We start from the raw sequence: 21,712 nt of genomic DNA, 5'->3' as shown, positions 1-21,712 counted from the left end.
AGAAAGAGAACCACCAGTGATGTAGAGTAAGAGATAAGTTATAAGGATTAGAACACAGGCAACAGGTAGAGCTGGTGGAAGAGTCCATAAAAATGGTTAATTTGTATTTGGTGTTGAGTTTAATTCAGTGTAAGTCAACTAGAGTAACATTTGTGAAGGAAAGTTGGATGTGGACATAAGCATGGAGAAACTGTGACATGTATGGAAGTGTATGAGGACAACAGAACCCACAAGACACACTAAAACTTGTCCGTCTCTTACCTCCTTCAGTTGCACAGTGGTGGGGGGCCTTCAGGAGAAGTGGATGCCATTTGCCATCATGCTACATGCATACTTGGTCCAATACAAAGAGAACATGAGTAAGAGATCTGATGGGACATAGAGGAGTTATGAGTCAATAATAAGTTGAACTATCAGATCATCAGCAACATTATGTATTGCCAGTCCCTGGAGCTCTGCAATAACCCACGGAACATAAAAATATGGCTACTTCATCACAAGTACCTTCCAAAACTTACACAAATCTCTTTCATGGCCAAGCCTAACCCAGAACAAAAAAGAGAAGCAAATTCAAGGAAATAGATTTCCAGATAGTTAAGGTGAAACAGTACAAAGCTACCATAATACCTTAACTAGTTAACTTCCCTCCTTGTTAACTAAGTATTCATCAGTACCTCCTTGAACAACACTACTTTTTAATAAGGACAACAGGAAAATTATGCTTCCTGTCAACATGATGTAATTATTTCTTCAATCAACCAAAGCAACCTATCTCCCTCAAAGAGAATACCAAGTTCATTTATCCATTTAGACCCCTAAATGCTCTTTCCTCTGATAGCTGAATCAGAGGATTCATTGAATTCTTTAACTTGACTACTGAGCTACAAAGAGATAAAAATTAACTTGCAGTAACACATTTTATCAGAGAAGGCAATGGCACCCCACTCCAGTACTCTTGCCTGGAAAATCCCATGGACGGAGGAGCCTGCTAGGCTGCAGTCCATGGGGTTGCTAGGAGTCGGACATGACTGAGAGACTTCCCTTTCACTTTCCACTTTCATGCATTGGAGAAGGAAATGGCAACCCACTCCAGTGTTCTTGCCTGGAGAATCCCAGGGACGGAGGAGCCTGGTGGGCTGCCGTCGATGGGGTCGCACAGAGTCGGACACAACTTACATGACTTAGCAGTAGCAGTAACACATTTTATGCTACTACAGGCAGGAAAACTGGAGATGGAAGTTAAAAATGGTTAATGTATACATAAATATATTCATATAAAATGAAAGTAATTTCATAACTATTATATTTTTTGTTACTGCAAATGGCCACAAGGTCGTAACTGGTATTTATAACTACCTCCTGCATTACCTATTCTATAATCTCTGCTCATAGCAAGAATCTCCACTCACTGTTGTACTTAACTTCATATAAAACAAGCTCCTTATTCAGGAACAATGCTATATGTAAAGTAATAAAGATGAATAAGGAATTCTGCAAGTCCACCTCTGTGGTTTTGGCAGAAGTTTGCAAAGCATTGAAGACAAATTCAAGTGTCTATTTTAGTGGGTAAACTTTTACTAATACTCAGGGGAAATTGATATGCTATATTCTGGGAAACATCATTAATAATGATACCTGACTTATCACAGGCAATAACAGTCACAAAAGGTAAACATTTCTAAGAAAACAAACACATCAAAGTTTCAAGAGCTTCTTATGAAGACACAAGTATATTTTAAAATTGTTTTTGTTTGTTAAAAATCACTGCAAAGAGAGGGAAAAGTCAAGGCCGGACTAGAAGGCTATGTATGCAATACACAGTCCTGAAAAAGGACTCAAATGCAGGATATATTAAAAGCACATAAATCAATAAGAAGAGAAAATAGCTAATAAGAATAGCAAAATTTTGGAGATCGAAATCAGAAATATTATATCCAATACATAGTAAACATGCAATATGACCTTGATTTTACTGTTTTTACAGAAACAAAGATCAAACCTCATCTGTTCCATCCGTGTCCTTTCAGCCTGAGTGTATCAATGTAGCTAGATGTATATGACACCAAAAGGATAAGGAAAAATAATGACTATCTCCGGAAAAGTGAGTGATTAAGTAAATACCCTGGAAGCTTCCATTACTGAACTGATGTGTGTGTGGGGGGAAAAGTAGGTCACAGAAGTGGACTTTGAAGGAAAGGTATTCTTTAGTAGAATAAAGAAAGTTGATATTTATTGAGCTTTACTATAATATAGTAAGGCATGGGTGAATTTACAATTCATTACCTAATTTAAGTGTTAAAACCCTATAAGACAGCTTCCATTTCTTTTAATCTTTGAGAAGTGAGACATAACTTTTCTAACTGTGAAAAGTGTCCCGAACTTTTATTGTCTTCCAGAGTGTACCATCTTAGAGGGCTCCTGAAGAGAAAGTTTGGGTATGGAGAAGCACTTGGATCTAAGACAGGGAGGCTGGATGTCTCAGTGATGGTGACATTATACTAGTTTAAACTGGAAACTAAAGGCAACTAGGAAAGAAGATGGTAAACCTAGGTACAAATTGCCCCAGGATTAGCAGATGAGGAAATCATCCACTATCCAGTTAAGTGCTAAATGCTTTAGCAAGTTTATTAGTTGTAGTGTGCCTGGAAAAACAAGAGGCTACAGGAAAAGAAGAGATTTCACTCCTTAAACACTCCAAGCATATCCCTATATCAAGACCTGTGCCTCTTGCCTTTGCCCTCTCTGCTGTGACGCTATCCCTCGAAACATTTACATGGTGCACCTCTGAAAACTCAAATGTCACACCTTTGTGACTGCTTTATCTTAATGTTACTATTTGCATTCCCAGAGAATCAGGCCCCAGCGACTGCGTAGCAAGAATGAAAGCGGAAGCACTGCCAGCTGGTGTCCTGCTAAATTTTTGTGACGCTTACCCTGGGCTCCTTGCCGCCCTCTAGTGATCATGGATTAAATTGCGGGCAAACCTAGTCACTTGTATTATGTGCCTGGAGAATCCCATGGACTGAAGAGCCTGAGTGGCTACAGTCCAAAGGTTTCAACGACTGAGAGGCTAAGCATGTACGCATGCACGCTAGTCACAATAGGGGCTGCCATTGTTCAACCAAAGTCAGTAAAAGTCTCAACGCAGAAATCAAAGGAGAGAGAAGATTCGGGACAACTGGCTGGTTTTTCATCTTTGCCTACGAGATGTGAAAATGATTGACTTCAAATGACAAATATTGGGTTGGCCAAAAAAGTATCTTCATGTTTTCTTGTAACATCTTACATGCAATGATTTTGGCTGGCACGTAATAGGCTACCTTGGAAAGGAAGCTCAGAATTATTGCACAAAGAGGTGTCTTCTTTTTCCCTTCTTCTTCTGGTAAGTGAAATAGTTTCTACTGCTCTGTCCTTTCTTGTAGTAGAGTATAGAAATATTCTGAGAATGGGAGCAAGACTCAAAAATGGGGAAAAAACGAAGCAATCACGGCAAACACTGCTTGGTAGACTCATTCCAACAACAACATCTCAACTCTCAATATAACACCCTAATGAGCTGATTTTCCCTGAACAGTAAGAACATGATAGACCATGGAAACTTATTCACATGAGACCTACCATTTAAACTGTCAATTACACCTCAAAAAATATTAAGCTCTATCTTGTGGAGAGACTCCTTTGAAATTTGAGGGTTTGGCTCCCAGTCCTCAGCGTTCTGTGCGTTGCCTGTAGCTGACTGAGAGCGCACGCTGGGGCAGTGCTGTGCGAGGCGATTTTCAGGTGTGCTCTCACTTAGTCCCTATCCTAACCCTTCAAGGTTGGGTCCACGCTACTTTAGGGAGGCAGTGTAGCAGTGCTTGAGATGGAAGACTTGGATTATGTTTCCAGACCTACCACTCATTAGTTGAGTGATCTTGGGAGTATCACTTAATTATTTTTATGCATCAGTTTCCTCATATCTGCAAGGTGGATATTGATAGAATCTACCATGCAGGGTTCTTAGGAGAAGTGAATGAGATGATGAATGCCACTGTGAGCCCAGTGCCCAGCAGAAGGATACTGACTATTCACAGAAATGGAAATTGAACATGAGAGAGGTTCAGTACCTTGCCTGATGTTGCAGTCTAAGTGTCAGAGTGGAGCCCTCCCTCCATACCTTACTTAGAGCACAGGCCTTTCCTCATCCCAAGAGTAACTCTCTACCTTAATATAGTATTGTGTTGTCCTTGAAGTACTTATCCAGTGCAGTGGGTGCTGTGCTGGTTTGATTCTTGATCGGGGAGCTAAGATCTCACATGCCTTGTCCCCATCCCCCCAAAAAATTAAAAAACCCAGAAGCAATACTGTAACAAATTTAATAAAGTCTTAAAAAATGATTGACATTAAGAAAATTCTTTTTAAAAAAAGAAAGAAAATCAACAAGTAGACCTCTATTATTTTTAAAACATAACCTCTGACATTTAAAACATTTACAGAATATCATTAACGTAGGGGCATGACAAATTCCAAACATGATATGCTCCATACCAGATAGATAAGTGTTCTAATTCTTACTATGCCACTTCCCTGATATTTCACCTTGAGTTACTCACCCAAACTCTTTGAGCTACAGTTTTTGTTATCTGTAAATTAGGAATAATAGTAACTCTGTTGTGTGACTTTCATATTAGAATAATGTACATGAAGCAAAAGAAAATTCAGCACATTATGTGGGTGAACATTTCTATTTGGGGAGTTTGAAAGTTTTAAAAATTTTGTTTAGAATACATATAAAGATTCTTAACCAAAGCGGGATTCATGTCACATATTACCATCCGACTCTCTCAAGTTGAATAGTAGCAGTCCATGATAAGCAGCCCACTTCTGAAAGGTTGTCAGTTCTCTTTGTATAGTGAGCTCATCTCAATGTTTGTGAAGTTGGTCTCAAGAAAGCGATGTTTGATCCCTCATTTTGAACCACAGGCAACTGATTCTAGGGCAGAAATGGTTGGTGTGTTTCTAGCACACATATGTGGTCTTGTCTCTGATTGGTTCGGCAATCAGGTACAGAAACCTATTTTCTGAAGCAGCATGTCTCACAGATCTAGGCTGCAGAACGTTCCTCTGCTGAGGATACTTGGTCAGGATAAATGGAGAGGAACACTTTACCAGCCTCATGGCTGATCCTGTGGCTTCATCTTGGCCGTAAGTCCTGGGGCTGCTGAAGACATTCTGAACAGTCTGGGTGGTGATGGGGAAGGAGGGAGATGCAGTCAAGCACCTCAAGATTCTAATATCTGGGAATGTGTGAAGGCAATGAACACTGTAGAGAAATCAGTTTCTATGTGTGCCCTTGACTTTCTGAACAGGAGCGAGCAGCCTCTTGACTGTGGAACAGCATCCTCTCTTGCTGTGGGTTCAGGAAGGAGATAGCACCAATTTCACCTGCAGTTTCCCTTCCAGCTCTTCCTATGCTTTACACTGGTACAGATGGGAACCTGCAAAGGGCCCCAAGAACCTATTTGTAATAAGTGTAAATGGGGATGAAAAGATGCAAGGACAAGTGAGAGTCACTCTGAATACTAAGGAGGGCTACAGCTCCATGTACCTCAGAGGATCCCAGCCTGAAGACTCAGCCACATACCTCTGTGCCTCCACACAGTGACCCTCAGCCTTCTGCAGCTCATACGCAAACCCATGCCTGCTGCTGCTTTGGGACAAGCATTGATGAAGAGCCATTGTCTGGAGCAAAAGGGACATTCAATGAATGACAGTGTTTTTGATAATCAGGGGAAAATGCAGACATAGATAAACAGGCATTCCAGTCACTGTAGCTTCCTCAACTAACTGGACTGTTCCTAAACATCACTAACCTCCACTACCACCAGTATACTGGCCATATCATTAATTCAATTCCTAGCCTCCTCTTTCCCTGTTATTCCAAGTAAACTAGATAGTTTTCAAAACTATCTAAAATAATGTGGTTATACCTGGGTAATATTTACCCCTCACTATTGCTGCATCCTAAGAGCTAGTCTTTATGGTATTTCCTTATGTGCATGAATGTAATATGGGGATATGCTGTCTCACACATCTGGCATGGAAGTCTGCATGTTTTATACCAGAACAATCAATTATGTCTCATTTAACTCATTGGAGATTTTGGTTTTGCTTTAGTTCAAACTTCCTACTACGTGGACACCTGTATGTTATTTCTTTACTATGTGGCTGGTTGCATTTTGAAAAATCGCTGTGATATCTGCTGCTGCTGCTGCTGCTAAGTCATTTTAGTCATGTCCGACTCTGTGCGACCCCATAGACAGCAGCCCCTTGGTCTCTCCTCCAGTTTATATTGTAATTGTCATAATGGATCAGTAACCAAACTCTAGGATCTGAGTTTCTTACTTAGTAATTTCCAGCTATATGAAGGTATATGAAGCTGATCAATTATCTGATCCTGTGCTCATTTTGCAGATTTCCAAATAACCCACCAGTTTAATACTATATTGGGCTTCTCTGATGGCTCAGATGGTAAAGAATCTGCCTACAATGCAGGAGAGCCGTGTTCGATCCCTGGGTCAGGAAGATCCCCTGGAGGAGGGAATAGCTACCCATATGCTTGCCTGGATAATTCCATGGGCAGAGGAGCCTGATGGGCTATAGTCCATGGAGTCACAAAGAGTTGGACACAACTGAGTGACTAACATTTTAACTTAATAACTCATTGGTGCTTTGCTGCTTAGTTGCTTCAGGTGTGTCCAACTCTAAGCTATGGACACTATGGACGGTAGCCCGCCAGGCTCCTCTGGCAGAGGCTGCTAATTCTGGGGTCTTTCTGGGGTTTGTCAACATGAATTAACTTGCTTCCAGGCCTCTTCATCTTATAGCTTGTGTTTTCAGGTTTCTCCCCTGGGGAATCCCAGGGAGAGCGGAGCCTGGTGGACTGCTGTCTATGGGGTCACACAGAGTTGGACACGACTGAAGCGACTTAGCAGCAGCAGCCCCACCATACACATCAGTAATTAATATCCAGCCTCTGTCCAGTCTCCTGAATTACGTTGTTATTGTGCTCTCTCTCTTTCATAAATTTATATTTTAAAAAAATCTGTTAGTGTCATTATGTTTAGGAAAGATAATACATATTATAAAAACAATACTGGTTTGCATACAAATCCCTCAGACCAAAACTATTTAAGAGATGTTCATGTCAAAGATTTCTTTTTCAAAGATCATTCACAAAGCAGTAGTGAATCTATTTGTCCATCAGATTGCAAATGGTTGAATCTGTCTTGCTATATGCATGTGCATAGAACTGGAAGGTAGAGCACAGAAATGAGTGAGGTGAACCTGTAGTTCATTGTACAGTAGTGTTGATGGAATTAAACAACATGCAAAAAAAAGAGCTGCTGGTCAACTTCCCAAACTGGATCTTCAACATTATTGGCATCAAGATCAATGGAAGGAATTTCTAATACTATCAGTGAAGACCCTGTGTTTTAGCTAACTCCGTATTGGTAGAAACAAAAACCACAGAGAAAAAGCAAGGACAAAATGTGTCTATACTGTGTGTTGCTGCAACACAGTGCTTCATGTATTTTTCATACCAAAGAACATATAGAAACTGATTACATTTGTACAGCACTTCAATATAGAATGCTGCTTGAAACTGACCCACATTCCCTGGGTTCTTCCTCACCTTAGGAGGTAAGGAGATAAAGCACTTTCCACACAGGTAATCAATTCCTGGATGCAGTGGCACATAATTTGGAAAATCTACTCTTATAAACCTGGGGAAAATGCAAACCTGGAAATGAGATTACTTAAAAAATACCTGTGTCTTTATGAAAGTCATATATAACCAAGCAAACATGCACCAAACTTTTCAGTTTCTTTGGGTTCTCAAATGGATTTGAAATTGAAAATATTCTGTTGTGTTAGTTATAGAGATACAGATATGACCTCTTAAATAGTCCCTCATTTTTTAAAGTCACTTGGAGTGAGAAGAATGAGTGAAATATAAACATCAAATTGAACAAGGAAAGCTCACATCTCCCTGTTTACTGTAGGGCCCCAACATGATCAACCAACCACCTGCTCCTGTTCTGTGGGGCCCAAGGCTCTCATCTCACCTGAGCTGCTGCTGCTGCTAAGTTGCTTCAGTCATGTCCGACTCTGTGTGACACCATAGACAGCAGCCCACCAGGCTCCCCCGTCCCCAGGATTCTCCAGGCAAGAACACTGGAGTGGGTTGCCATTTCCTTTTCCAATGCATGAAAGTGAAAGGTGAAAGTGAAGTCGCTCAGTTGTGTCTGACTCTTAGTGACCCCATGGACTGCAGCCCACCAGGCTCCTCTGTCCATGGGATTTTCCAGGCAAGAGTACTGGAGTGGGGTGCTATGGCCTTCTCTGATCACACCTGTGCATCACCAGCTAATCTTCTGTGCTAAGGCAGGAGCACTCAGACCACACGTGAAATGAAGTTTGATGAAACAGACAGATGTTTCAGGTAAGCTCTTAGAGACAATCAGAAATCAGAGAGAGGAAAAACACATTTCATTTTTGCTCATATCTCCCAAGTCTTCAACAGGATTCTCTTCATGGGCTTTAGTGTCATTGTGTTCTGCTGCACAACAAACCACCTCAAAACTTACTGTTTAATTATCTCATGATACCTCTGCTCCATGTGGTGAAAGGGGGCTCAACTGCACTGGAATCCCTCAATTTACTCCCTTAATTAGTGGGGTTGACTGGAAGCTGAGGCTTAACTGAAATCTCAGAGGCCCGGGCTCATCTCTTCCTCAGACATTTTCAGGAATGACCATGGCCCATACATGTGATCTCTCTCTGTGGCCCTGAGGGAAGCTGGGCAGCTTACACTGTGCCTCGGGGCTTCCAAATCACAGAAGTGTCAACTGCCAAAGAGTCGCCACCTTTCGCCTCAGAACTGGCATGATGTTAACTTCTGCTCATCTGTTTACTACAGTAAGTCATGCAGCCAGCCTGGACTCAGTGTGTACGGGGGCTACACAAGGTCCCAGATATCAGGAAGCAAGAATCACTGGAGGTAACTTTGGCCACTAGATCCACATGAGCTGATAGAATAAATACATTCCTTGTGGCAACGGGCACCAGAGTGCTAATGAAGCACATAGACCTTAATAGTCATCAAGGTCATGTCAGTTTACTTCTCAAATAGCACCCACACCCACTTCCTCATCTCTATACTCCTTGCAGCTCCCCTAATCCAAGCATTTAGCACCTCTCACTTGGATAACTACAAAGGCCGCTTCACTCTCTTCCTGCCTTTATTCTCAACTCTTTGAATCTGACTTCTACGTGACCACAGAGTTTATATATATATATATATATATATATATATATATATATACATATATATATATATGAGAAGGAAATGACAACCCACTCCAGTATTCTTGCCTGGGAAATCCCATGGACAGAGGAGCCCAGCATGCTGCAGTTCATGGGGTCAATAAGAATTGGACATGACTTAGCGACTGAACAACAATAACAATAACTGAATAACAATAATAACAACAATAACATATAAAATTAGTTCACTTCCTGCTCATCTTTGGATAATGAGGAACCATTAGAAATTGTAAAGATCAAATTTTATATTAAGAATTACAAGGCAATGTACAATTTTCCCCTGAGTTACTTCTAGTTTTCTCATTCACTCTTTTCTGCCTCATACTCTAGATGTACATCAGCCACTTTAAAATAAAACCATTTATGCTGGTATTAAGCTTTTTCCTTAATCTGAACCTTTGTGGATGCTGTGCTCTGTGGTCAGAAGGATTTTTCCCAAGTACTTGTGTAAAACACATATATGTACTCAACCTTTACAGCCCAGTTCAAGCAACATTATTTCTTATGTGAAATCTTAGAGGATAATATTGTTAATTTTTAACTATAAATATTTTTGGATCTGGTCCCCTCTTAAGATTGTTTGACAGGAATATTTGCTACTGAGGGACATCTTATATTTATATTCATTCAAACTGGTTCCTACGAGGCATGAAGAGATTCCTTTTAGTCCACAAACCAAACCACAGTCAGGTTCCCTTCTTTTCATTTAGCAAATATCTCCTTCTAGGCACAAGACCCAGAGATAGGCTATAGCAAATAGGATGGTGTGAGTTGGGAAAGGGCAACCTTCTCCAGTGGGTGACTATTCTGTCTTGGTTTACATCCTTCTGTGTAAACTGTGGCAGGGCTCCTGATCTGCATGAAGACCAGGGAACTTTTAAAGTATCCCCGAGTGCTGCTCCAGACCCCTTGCTCTTTTAGGGTGGAGGTGGAGCCTTCACCAACATAGCATTCCTAGATTTGTCTTCATTTTGGGGGTCCAAATCCAACATGGCTGAAAAGGAAAAGTTATCCCAGTTATGTGCATTTCAAAGAACTTTGTTAACTCATGGGATTTTCCTTTTCCATTACATCCTAAACCTGCTTCTCTTTCTGTTTCTATATATAAAGTAATTCAGATTCAGATTTACTTTTGACTTCAAAGAAGTCTTGAGATGTCTACCATTTATATAACTGCATGGCAACAGTTCAAAGACATTAAGGACCCTATAGTGCATTGGAGGGCGGGCCCTGAAAGATACATTCACATCCTAATCCTCGGAAACTGAATGTGAACTTATTTAACAGAGAAACTTTTCAAATGTAATTAAGAAAAGCGTATCAAAATCCAATCATACTGGATCATCTTGGTGGGGCCTCAATCCAGTGACAAGTGTCCTTTTAAGAGACACACAGGTAAGAAGTCTTTGTGAGGTCTTCTCGATGGAGGAGGAGGTTGGAGGTACACAGTCAGAAGCAAAGGACCACATGGTGCCACCAGAAGCCAGAAGAGGCAAGGAAGGATTCTCTCCTAGACCATTTAGAAGGAGTATGTTCCTGCTGACACCTTGTTTTCAGACTTCTGACCTCCAGATTGTAGGGAACCAATTCTTGCTTTCTAGAGCCATCAAATTTGTGATAATTTGTAACGGTAGAACAAGGACTACTGGGGCTAACACAGTTTTCCAAAGGTAACATTTCTAAATAGCTACAAGCAACTCCTGATTGTTTACATTCATGGAAAGGCATTTTTTAATTACTTTAAATAGTAATTAATTCAATTACTCTCTGGGACATTTGCATTCAAATTCTCACATAAGTAAACATACCCATTTATTTATCATTTAACAAATGTTTGAGTAACCACTATTTACCAGGTATTACTGGATCAGCAATTTTTGATCCAGTCACAGAGGGGCAGCATCTGCAAACAGACACTCCGTGGGGAAGACGGGTGGGTAACATGGTGGTAAGTGATGGGCTGTCTCAAACTGCAGTCACTCCTTTCTTTTTTATTTCCCAAAGGCAGTCTAGATCAGGTTTCTCTAGGTCTGGAAGAAGGTGATACAATGGAAACCCTTTTAGGAGCAGGCAGATACAGCAACTCTTTCTGAAGAGGAAGAAAAGGGAGATGCTACTGTTAGCACCAGTGTTGATCTTATGGATACAAATATCATGTGAGTTTGGCGTTTCCCTGATTGCTCCCAGAAAATTCAGCACAGCAGAATCTTATCTGCAGGCAACTGTAAGAGTGGGATTTTCTGACTGAGAGAAGGATGTTGAGAAAAAAATGAAAACTAAAATGTGGGAGATAGAGAGAGTTGGGGAGAGAGACATGGAAAGAAGGAGAAAATACACAAGAAGAATGAGAGAGACCATTACAGCTGAGAGAATAAACATCTAATCAGACTTTCTCTGTTACTTCCCTCTGTTTTTCTGAACAGAAATGAATAAACAACAGATAAAGCATTTTCCTGAATTCTTGCTTCTGCAAGAAGGAGAGAACTTCACCACGTACTGCAATTCCCTGAGCACTTTTTACAGCTTACAATGGTATAAGCAGAGGCCTGGGGGCAGCCCTGTCCTCTTGATGATATTAGCTAAGGGTGGAGAAGTGAAGATGGATCGGAGATGGACAGGTCAGCTTGGAGAGTCTAGACAACACAGCTCCCTGCACCTCATGGTTTCCCAGCTCTCAGAGGCAGGAACCTACTTCTGGGCAAGGGCACCGTGCTCTGGAGGCACCTGCTGTCTGTCCCCAAACCTCACTGTGGGCTCCAGGGGTCGCTCCTCCTCATCTCTCCTCAGAGCAGGGGCCAGAGAAAGCTGAAGTCATGACATCTACGAAGAAATTGAATTTTTAATTAAAAAAAAAGAAATCCCCAGACTCAGTGTCACTGAAGAATTCTGTCAAACATTGAAGCAGAATTAGCATGAATTATGCACAGTTTCTTGCAGACAATAGAAAGAAAATAATTCTTCACTCATTTTATGAGGCTAATATTACCTTGATGCCAAAATCAGACAAAGACCATAAAGAACTGAAAAGTACAGGAAAATATCTTTTATCTAGAAGATAGACGCAAATTTCTTAAAATATTTTAGCAAGTAAAATTCATTGATATGTAAAATGAGTAATATACCAAGCACAAATGTAATTTCTTTCAAGGGTGCAAGACACTTTAATATTGAAAATCAATGGATAAAATTCACCATATTACCAGGGTAGAAAAGAAGAATCATATCATCATATTAATCTAGTCAGAAAAAAAAGGATTTGCAAAAATTCAGTAGTCAATTATGGTGAAAACTCTGAGAATCACAAGAATAGTGGGGAATTTCCTCAATGACTAATGGTATTCTTATTAATAAAAGACTATAATTTTCTCTAAGAAAGAGAAAAAAATGAGAGTGTCCATTCTTGTCACTCTTTTAGTACAGTGCTAGATGTTGGAGCAAGAAGTAAAGAAAATAGAGGTAATGATCTTATAGAGTTGAAATAAGAAATAAAACTGACACTATTTGCTGGTAACATGATTATCTATGTAGAAAATACAAAGAATATACCCCTAAATTTATATTAGGGAAATCCAAATTAAAACTACAAAGAGATACCACTTCACATATATCATAAGGGCTAAAATTAAAAATAGTGACAATACCAAGTTCTGGCAAGGATGCAAAGAAGTTGGATGACTCATGCATCGTGGCAGGGTGAATGGCCCAGTCATTCTAGAAAACAGTCCAAGAATTTCAAATACACTTAAATATTCACTTCCTCAATTCTTAATACTGCAAATCAACCAGTGATCTTCACTGAATGAACAGATAAATATTCTGTAGTACATTCATACAGTGAAATATTATTTATACATCTTTCTCAACTTCAAGAGGGTTATTTTGCAATAAATCATTTTAAGTTGAAACAATAGGAAGTCAAAAGTTCATTTAATGTGGGAAGGAAATCTAAAAAAGAATAGAGATAAATATGTACATGTAAAACTGATTCACTTTGCTGCACTGAAGAAACTAACATTGTAAAGGAACTATACTCCAGTAAAAATCAATTAAAATTAAAAAAAAAGAAAATCCATCCAGTATATTTAAGCTAGCTTCCCTTAAATGTGGCCAATACTTGCATTAGCCTACAGTTGGGAAAAATCAACTCACACAGTCTATTTTATACTAAAAGGATAGAAATCTTATGCAATGTATTGAATACTGTACTGAAAGTGAAAATCAAGATGGTTATATGGGTATGAAATGGCTGTAAATGTGTTAGTTGTTTACACTCATGATTTTGAGGCTGGCCAGGAGCTCAGCTCACTCTTGCTGCCCAGAATCACCAGGAAACATAATACTGCATGTTGCTAGCCCAGGAAAAAATAACATTTCAATATTCCAAGTATGGTTTCTACTGAATGCATACCACTTTCTCACTACTGTAAAGTCAAAAATCCTAAATTGAGTTATCATAAGTTGGGGACAGTCTGTAGTGATGAAAAGGAACAGACTATTGATATATGATGTAGTCTAGGTGAATCTCAGGATGTTATGCTGAGTTAAAAAAATCAATCTCAGAGGCTACATGGTATATGATTACACTTATTGGATTATTATGACTGTATACGTAGTGTGAACCTATTTATACAGCATTCTCAACAGGACAAAAACAAGATGAAAGGAGATCAGTAGTGACCTGGATTGTAAAGAATTGCAGGCCTCGGGAGGGTGTGCAAAGAGAGTTTTTTTTAAAGAGATGGAACAACTCTATATCATGATTTTAATGGTGGTAACAAGAGCCTATACATGTGATAAAGTTTCACAGAGCTTTGCATCAAAACCAGAGTGCATATAAAATTGAGGTATCAGATTGCGATCTGTATTTTAATAAAATTTTGGCAATATCAATTTCCTGGTATGTATATGTAATTATTATATTAGCATATATATTTTAGAATATCAAGCTGCTCTTCAGGCTGTTGTGGCCTTTGTGGTCTCTTCTGCTTAGTTAACAAATAATTGGAAACCAGGACATCAGCAGATTTCAGGGATTTTCAAGGGTTGTGGAGGTGGGATGGTCTGCAAAGTAAGTTCTTTCGGGTGATGGAATGATTCTGTATCTTAATTTTAGTGGCAAGAACAAGAACCTACAAATGGGATAAATTTCACAGCTATGCATAAAAAGGTGGATATAAAAACATGTGACATATATAATAAAATGATACATATAATATAATGATACATATAATATATGTATTATCATTCTGCTCCCCAGACTGCTCTGGACATTTGTAGTCTCTTCTGCTTCCTTGTAAATAATTAGAAGCCAGGATATCAGGTGCCTGTCATTCAGAGTTGAAATGGGACAGAAGAGTAGATGGTTCAACTACATGTAAACTCTTCTCCTTGCATCACTTATTAATGAGTTCTTTTGACCTTAAATTTTAAGAACTGACACTGTTTTGGAGACTGTGTCTATACTTCCTTTCCCACTTGCTTATTTGCTTTTGGTTCTTTTAAATTAATTCATCTATTAAGATGATCAAACTAAATGGAAGACTGAGAGATACATACTTCATGATCATGCACAGTATATAAAACTTCAATCATCAACTTCTGTGGTATTGACATATACTAAGTGTTTGAATGGGACTCGAAAAGGTCAGTTTTCATTCCAGTCTTGAGAATGTCAAAGATTGTTCAAACTATTATGCAGTTGTGCTCATTTCACATGCAAGTAAGGTTATGCTTAAAATCTTTTAAGCTAGGTTTCAGCAGTGTGTGAACCAAGAACTTCCAGATGTACAGGCTGGATTTCAAAGAAGCAGAGGAACCAGAGATCAAGTTGCTAACATTCAATGGATCGTGGAAAAGCAAAGGAATTCCAGAAAAGCATCTACTTCTACTTCATTGACTACGCTAAAAACTTTGTGTGGATAACAACAAATTGTGGAACATTGTTAAAGTGATGGAAATACCAGCCCACCTTACTTGTCTTCTGAGAAACCTGTATGCAGGTCAAGAAGCAACAATTAGAACCAGACATGGAATAACGGACTGGTTCCAAATCAGGAAAGGAGTCTTTCAAGGCTGTATAATGTCAGCCTGCTTATTTAACATATATGCTGAGTACAACATGTGAAAAACCCGGCTGGATGAATCACAAGCTGGAATCAAGATTGCTGGGAGAAATATAAAAAACCTCAGACACACAGAAGATACCACTCTAATGGGAGAAAATGAAGAGGAACTGAAAAGGCTTTTGATGAGTGTGAAAGAGGAGAGTGAAAAAGCTGCTTTGAAACTAAACACTCAAAAATCTAAGATCATGGCATCTGGTCCCATCACTTCATGGCAAATAGAAGGGGAAAAAGTAGAAGCAGTGACAGGTTTTATTTTCTTTGGCTCCAAAATCCCTATGGACAGTGGCTGCAGCCATGAAATTGAAAGATGCTTGCCCCATGGAAGAAAAGATATGACAAACCTACAGGTGGGCTAAGTCACTTCAGTCGTGTCTGGCTCTGCATCCCTATGAACTGTAGCCCTCCAGGATCTTCTGTCCATGAGATTTCCCAGGCAAGAATACTGGAATGGGTTGTCATGCCCTCCTCCAGGGGATTTTCCTGACCCAGGGATTGAACCCACATCTCTTATGTCTCCTGCATTTGCAGGCAAGTTCTTAACCACTAGTGCCACCTAGGAAGCTTAAGATGACATATTAAAAAGCAGACACATCACTTTGCTGACAAAGGTCTGTATAGTCAAAGCTATGGTTTTTCCAATAGTCATATGCGGTGTAAGAGTTGAACTATAAATAAGGCTGAAAGCTGAAGAATTGATGCTTTTGAACTGTGGGGCTGGAGAAGACTCTTGAAAGTCCCTTGGACTGCAAGGAAGACAGACCAGTCAATCATAATAGGAATCAACTGTGAATATTCACTGGAAGGACTGATGTTGAAGCTGAAACTCCAATACTTTGGCCACCTGATGCGAAGAGCCAACTCTTTGGAAAAGACCTTGATGATGGGAAAGATTGAAGGCAAAAGGAGAAGGGAGAGGCAGAGGATGAGATGATTAGATAGCATCATTGACTCAATGGACATGAATTAGAGCAACTTTGGGAGATATTGAAGTACAGTGTAGCCTGGGTTGCTGCAGTCCATGGGGTCACAAAGAGTTGGACATGACTTAGCAACTGCAAAACAACAAGAAAGTGTTTGAAACCTGTAGATACCAACTTCTGTGGGAGAGCATTACAGCATTATGTCACAGAAAGACTTGGCATACTTATCTTGAATTATTTTACAAAGAGAAAAATAATGAGCCACTAACAAGTGAGACTGAACACTTTGGACCAATGACATAGAAAATGTGACATCAGGACAATTCCAGGACACATGGTCTAATAAATGCAATTCTACTTGTGGAGGAACAGGACTGAATGTCCTGATCTTCCTCAAAGTCTAATAAATAAGACTTAATTTCAAATTTCAAAAGAATACTTTATTCCTGTTATAATTTCATTCAAAATTTAAAACTGAATAGATGTTGAAAGTCAGATGGACTGATTTTTTTGTCATTTATGGTGAAGTAACTTTATTTATTGAAAAACCTAAATAGAGTCATAGAACTCAATACAAAGAGATACAATAATTATTTTGAATAAAATTTCCATTCACCAAGAAGCCTAAGATCTGCAACTTTTATTAAAGAATCATTAGATTCTGGATGAAGAAAAGTAAGTGTAGGCTAATAAACGACCAGTTAATAGATAACAGAACATTTCATAAGCTATAGTAAATTATATTTTAAATCAGCTGGAAAAACCATTTTGCTGAATAATTATCAATGTACGTCAACTTGCTTAATATTCAGTTCCCCTCAGCTCAAATTTGAATACTGATTGCTTTTTTCATGCCTTCTTTCAGGATCTAATTAATTTAATGACCAGGGAAAAACAAGTAGACAAAGTAAAGGTTTGTGGTGAGCCAGACTTTTTCCCATGCATGCACAGACCACGTGGTCTATGAACATGATAACCCCCACTTCCTGTTCGGGGAGTCACACAGGTACTGGGTAGTATGTATATGTGCTGCTGGGCACTCAAAGACACTGAACTCTCAGCTTGAGGCAGAACTAAGCACATTTGAACAGGGGAATCCATGCCTCATGCCGCTCTCCAGTCTGCTCTGGGTGTTCCTGGCCGTCACCTTCTCTGGTAGGGATGCTTTCAAACATGGGAGTGAGTATTCAGGGTGAAAGGTGGTGCTTCACAGGGACTTGGGGAGGAAAGAAGGACTAGGGAAAAGCAAGCATCTTATGATTTCATTTTTTTTTTTTTTTGTATTTGGATCCTAAATAACTCCTACACTATTTTATTCACTGCTTCATCTTTGTTTTCTGATTGTTTTCCCCACAGCATCTGGTGTGGCCCAGAAAGTTACTCAAGACCAGCCAGATATATCCACCCAAGTGGGGCAGTCAGTCATCCTGAATTGTTGGTATGAAACAAGTTGGGGTGTTTACTACCTTTTTTGGTACAAGCCACTTCCCAGTGGACAGATGACTTTCCTTATTCAACAGTATTCAGAATACGGTAATGCAAGGAACAGCCACTATTCTGTAAACTTCCAGAAAGCAGATAAATCCATCAGCCTCATCATTTCATCCTTACAGCTGGAAGATTCTTCAAAGTACTTCTGTGCTCTCTGTGAACTCACAGTGCTTGAAGTAATAGGAAAAGCTGTACAAAAACCCAGAGCTTGATAAGAGAGAGACCCCCTGTTGCAGAACCCCAGCTGAAATGCACACCCATAGACCCCAGACAAGAAATGATAGCCCTGTGGTTGTTTAAGTTCTGGTCTGGATCAGAAGATTTAATTCTAGATAAAGGCTCCTTCTATGTCATTGGAAACAGGTGTCCAGAGTAACTTTCTACTAATACATTCTCCTCTTGAATTTTTGACTTTAAGTCAGCCATACAGAACATGTGTAAAGTCTAGATTTGAAAACTTGTCCCATAATGCTTTAAACTGGCAGTTTTACTTCATCACAAACCTGGGTCTAGCTGTGTGGAGTCACCATCAAAACCATGTCCTTAGTCATTTCCTCCTAGACTTTGTGTCAGGGCACAATCAGGAAAGCAGAACCACGGGTGATGTAGAATAAGAGATTAGTTATAAGGACTAGATCTCAGGCAAAGGCTAGAGCTAGTGGACAAGTCTGTAAAAAGCTGTTGTTTTTATATCTGATGTTGAGCCTGAATTCACTTTAAGTGAGCTTAGAGTAACATTTGTAAAGGAAAGTTTGGTGAGGACAAAAGCTGGACAAACTGTGACACATAAAGTCAGACTTAAACTATGAGGACACTTGGAACCCACAAAGACTTGTCTGTCTCACCTCCTTCAGTCTCACAATACTGGGTGACCTTGAAGAGAAGTGGCTGTTATTTGCCATTATGCTACACACATACTTGGCCCAAGACAAAGAAGATGAGGAGGACTCTAATGGGAAGTGAAGGAGTTGTGAGTCAACAATAAGATGAGCTAGTTCATCAGCAGCAATGTGTAGAAAAAGCATTTGCCAAAATCCAATAGTTCACCATGGTGAAAACTCTAAGAAACCAGGAATAATGGAGAATTTCCCCAACAGCTCGTAGTATGTTTACTGATAAAAGACTCTATATTTTTCCCTAAGAAAGGGAACAAAAGGAGAATATCCACTTTAATCACTCTCCTTCAGCACAGTGCTGGACATTGTAGCCAGTGCAGTAAAGCAAGTAAATATATAAACAACCTTTTAAGCCACAAAGGCAGTCAAATTACCACTATTTTCTATCTATGTAGAAAATCCCAAAGAATATACCCTCCAAAACTCTTACAACTAGTAAGTGGGTTCAGAAGGTCTCAGGATATATAAGGTAAACACAAAATCAAATGCATTTCTATATACTAGCAATAAACATGTGAATAGCTAAATTAATAATATAATGCCATTTACAATGGCTCAAGAAAGACCCTAAATCCTTAGGCATGAATCTAAGAAAACATGTACAGAACTTATACACAGAAAGCTACAAAACACTGGTATTTCCAAAAAATACAAATAGCTAATTATTCTAGCTTTTATCCTAGAAAGACCAACTTTCCCCCCATGGAGCTGCATAGGCATCTTTAAAAGTGAAAGTGAAAGTCACTCAGTTGTGCCCAACTCATTGCAACTCCATGGACTATACAGTCCATGGAATTTTCCAGGCCAGAATACTGGAGTGGGCAGCATTTTCCTTCTCCAGGGGATCTTCCCAACCCAGGGATTGAACCCAGGTCTCCCACATTGCAGGTGGATTCTTTACCAGCTAAGGCACAGGGGAAGCCCCAAGGAGCTGCATAGGCACTTTTAGCGAAAAAAAAAAAAAAAAAAATGGTGACACATGCATTATGGCCTCTTTTTGGACTTGATTCTATTTATTGACTTCATTTTATCCTCATACCAACAGACCATTCTACCTTAATTACTGGGGCTTCATACATGTTTTGAAATCTGGAAATGCAAGAGATGTTTTCTTTGTCTTATTCAAGGCTTTTGCTAGGTTTTTGCACTTCCACATAAGTTATACAATAGCTTCTACCACAAGAGATTGAGGTAATTTGCTTGGGATTGTGTTGAATTTATGAATTCATTTAGGACAGTTGACATCTTAACATATGGAGTCTTTGGATCCATAGCCTCTTTATTTATGTCCTCTCTAATTTCCTTCATTAATGTTAAGATTTTTGTAGAGGACATGCATTGTTGCTGTTGTTTAGTCTCTATCATGTCCAACTCTTTGAGACCCCATGCACTGCAGCCTGCCAGGCTCATCTATCAATGGGACTTCCTAGGCAAGAATACTGGAGTGGGTTGCCATTCCCATCTCTAGGGGATCTTTCCAACTGAGGGGTATTTTCTACATGTACAAACGTGTGATGTGTAAATAAACATAATCCACCTGGTTGGCAGGCAGACTCTACCACAGAGCCACCTGGGAAGCAAGGCTACTTGCTACAGATATAATAATTTTATCTTTTTCTTCATATAACTTTTTTACCTTTAATTGACCTAAATACCCAGCATCGAATCCAGAGCTAGGGTTAACTGGGTTAAGAAAAATGTGAATACAGGGAATTAATTATGTTTTGAAATGGCCAGAACAGAACTAGATATCTGTCAATATGAGAACAGATTCAATTCAACAGCCAAACAGACGATACCAACCTCTTGTTTGGGGTTTTGAAAACACTATTTCATTGAGCACCCTTAGGAAATGGTCTTTCCTGATATCAGTGTCTGTAGGTGGCAAGGACTGGTCACCACTGAGTACCAGGCCATGATTTGCATTTACACCAGACCTCAGAAATGAGAACATTTCTCATCTCTCTAAAATGATCTGTGATTTTTTTTCTCCCAAATCAAAACTATTCTAGAGTTACTGAAGAGGAATCAAGAAGAGGACTTGCATACCTTAGATTAAATTAGTTCCCAAGCATTTGATAAATGACATCTTAATTGCATTTTCTAATGCTTTTGCTAGAATCTAGAAATAAAATTGATTTTTGTGTTTGGTGACTGTATCAATGCACTAATATGTTCTAGTTCTTACAGTTTGTTTAGAGGTACTTTGTATTTTCTACATGTATGAACTTATGATCTGTAAATCATAATAGTTTTAATTTGCTTCTCCTTTTCAAACTTAATACATCTTATTTCCTTTCCTGGTTTGATCCCATGCCCTCCATTAGGACAGTGAATAGAAGTAGATAGTCTACCTGTCTTGTCTGTGATCTGATAGGGAATAATATTAACTTTGATATTTCCAATGATACCCTTTATTAGATTTGGGAATTTCTCTTTTATTTTTGGATTGTTGGGAGTATTCATCATACTTACTCCCATACCTCCCATCATAAATACATACAAAAGAGATGTTAGCCTTTCAGCAAATTCTCTTGATTATTTGAAAGTAAATTAAGTACATAATTTTGGTTTTCATCAAGCAAAGGAAGATAACCTCACCTCATATGGTCAAGATACAATCTTCTAAAATTAAAAATTCTGAAAAGAGGCAATAGGCTAGAAAACTTGTTTTTAGATTCTCCATATATTTTTGGTTTTCAATATTATTTAAAATGACACTTTGTGTCAGTTCTAATGAGGTGGATGAAACTGGAGCCTATTATACAGAGTGAAGTAAGCCAGAAAGAAAAACACCAATACAGTATACTAACGCATATATATGGAATTTAGAAAGATGGTAACAATAACCCTGTGTACGAGACAGCAAAAGAGACACTGATGTATAGAGCAGTCTTATGACTCTGTGGGA

The 21,712-nt window shown here is 39.1% G+C and overlaps 1 gene segment (V, D, J or C); it reads left to right on the top strand.

Moving 5' to 3' along the window:
* Window positions 1-17,469: 17,469 nt before the first annotated feature.
* LOC133255135 (T cell receptor delta variable 1-like) lies at window positions 17,470-18,117 on the top strand. The segment is given in 2 exon segments: window positions 17,470-17,569; window positions 17,771-18,117. Coding segments are annotated over 2 exon segments (396 nt in total).
* The last annotated feature ends 3,595 nt before the right edge of the window (window positions 18,118-21,712 follow it).

Source organism: Bos javanicus, chromosome 10, assembly GCF_032452875.1.
Source record: "Bos javanicus breed banteng chromosome 10, ARS-OSU_banteng_1.0, whole genome shotgun sequence".
Lineage (NCBI taxonomy): Eukaryota > Metazoa > Chordata > Mammalia > Artiodactyla > Bovidae > Bos > Bos javanicus.
This window is presented reverse-complemented; position numbering and strand designations above follow the sequence as displayed.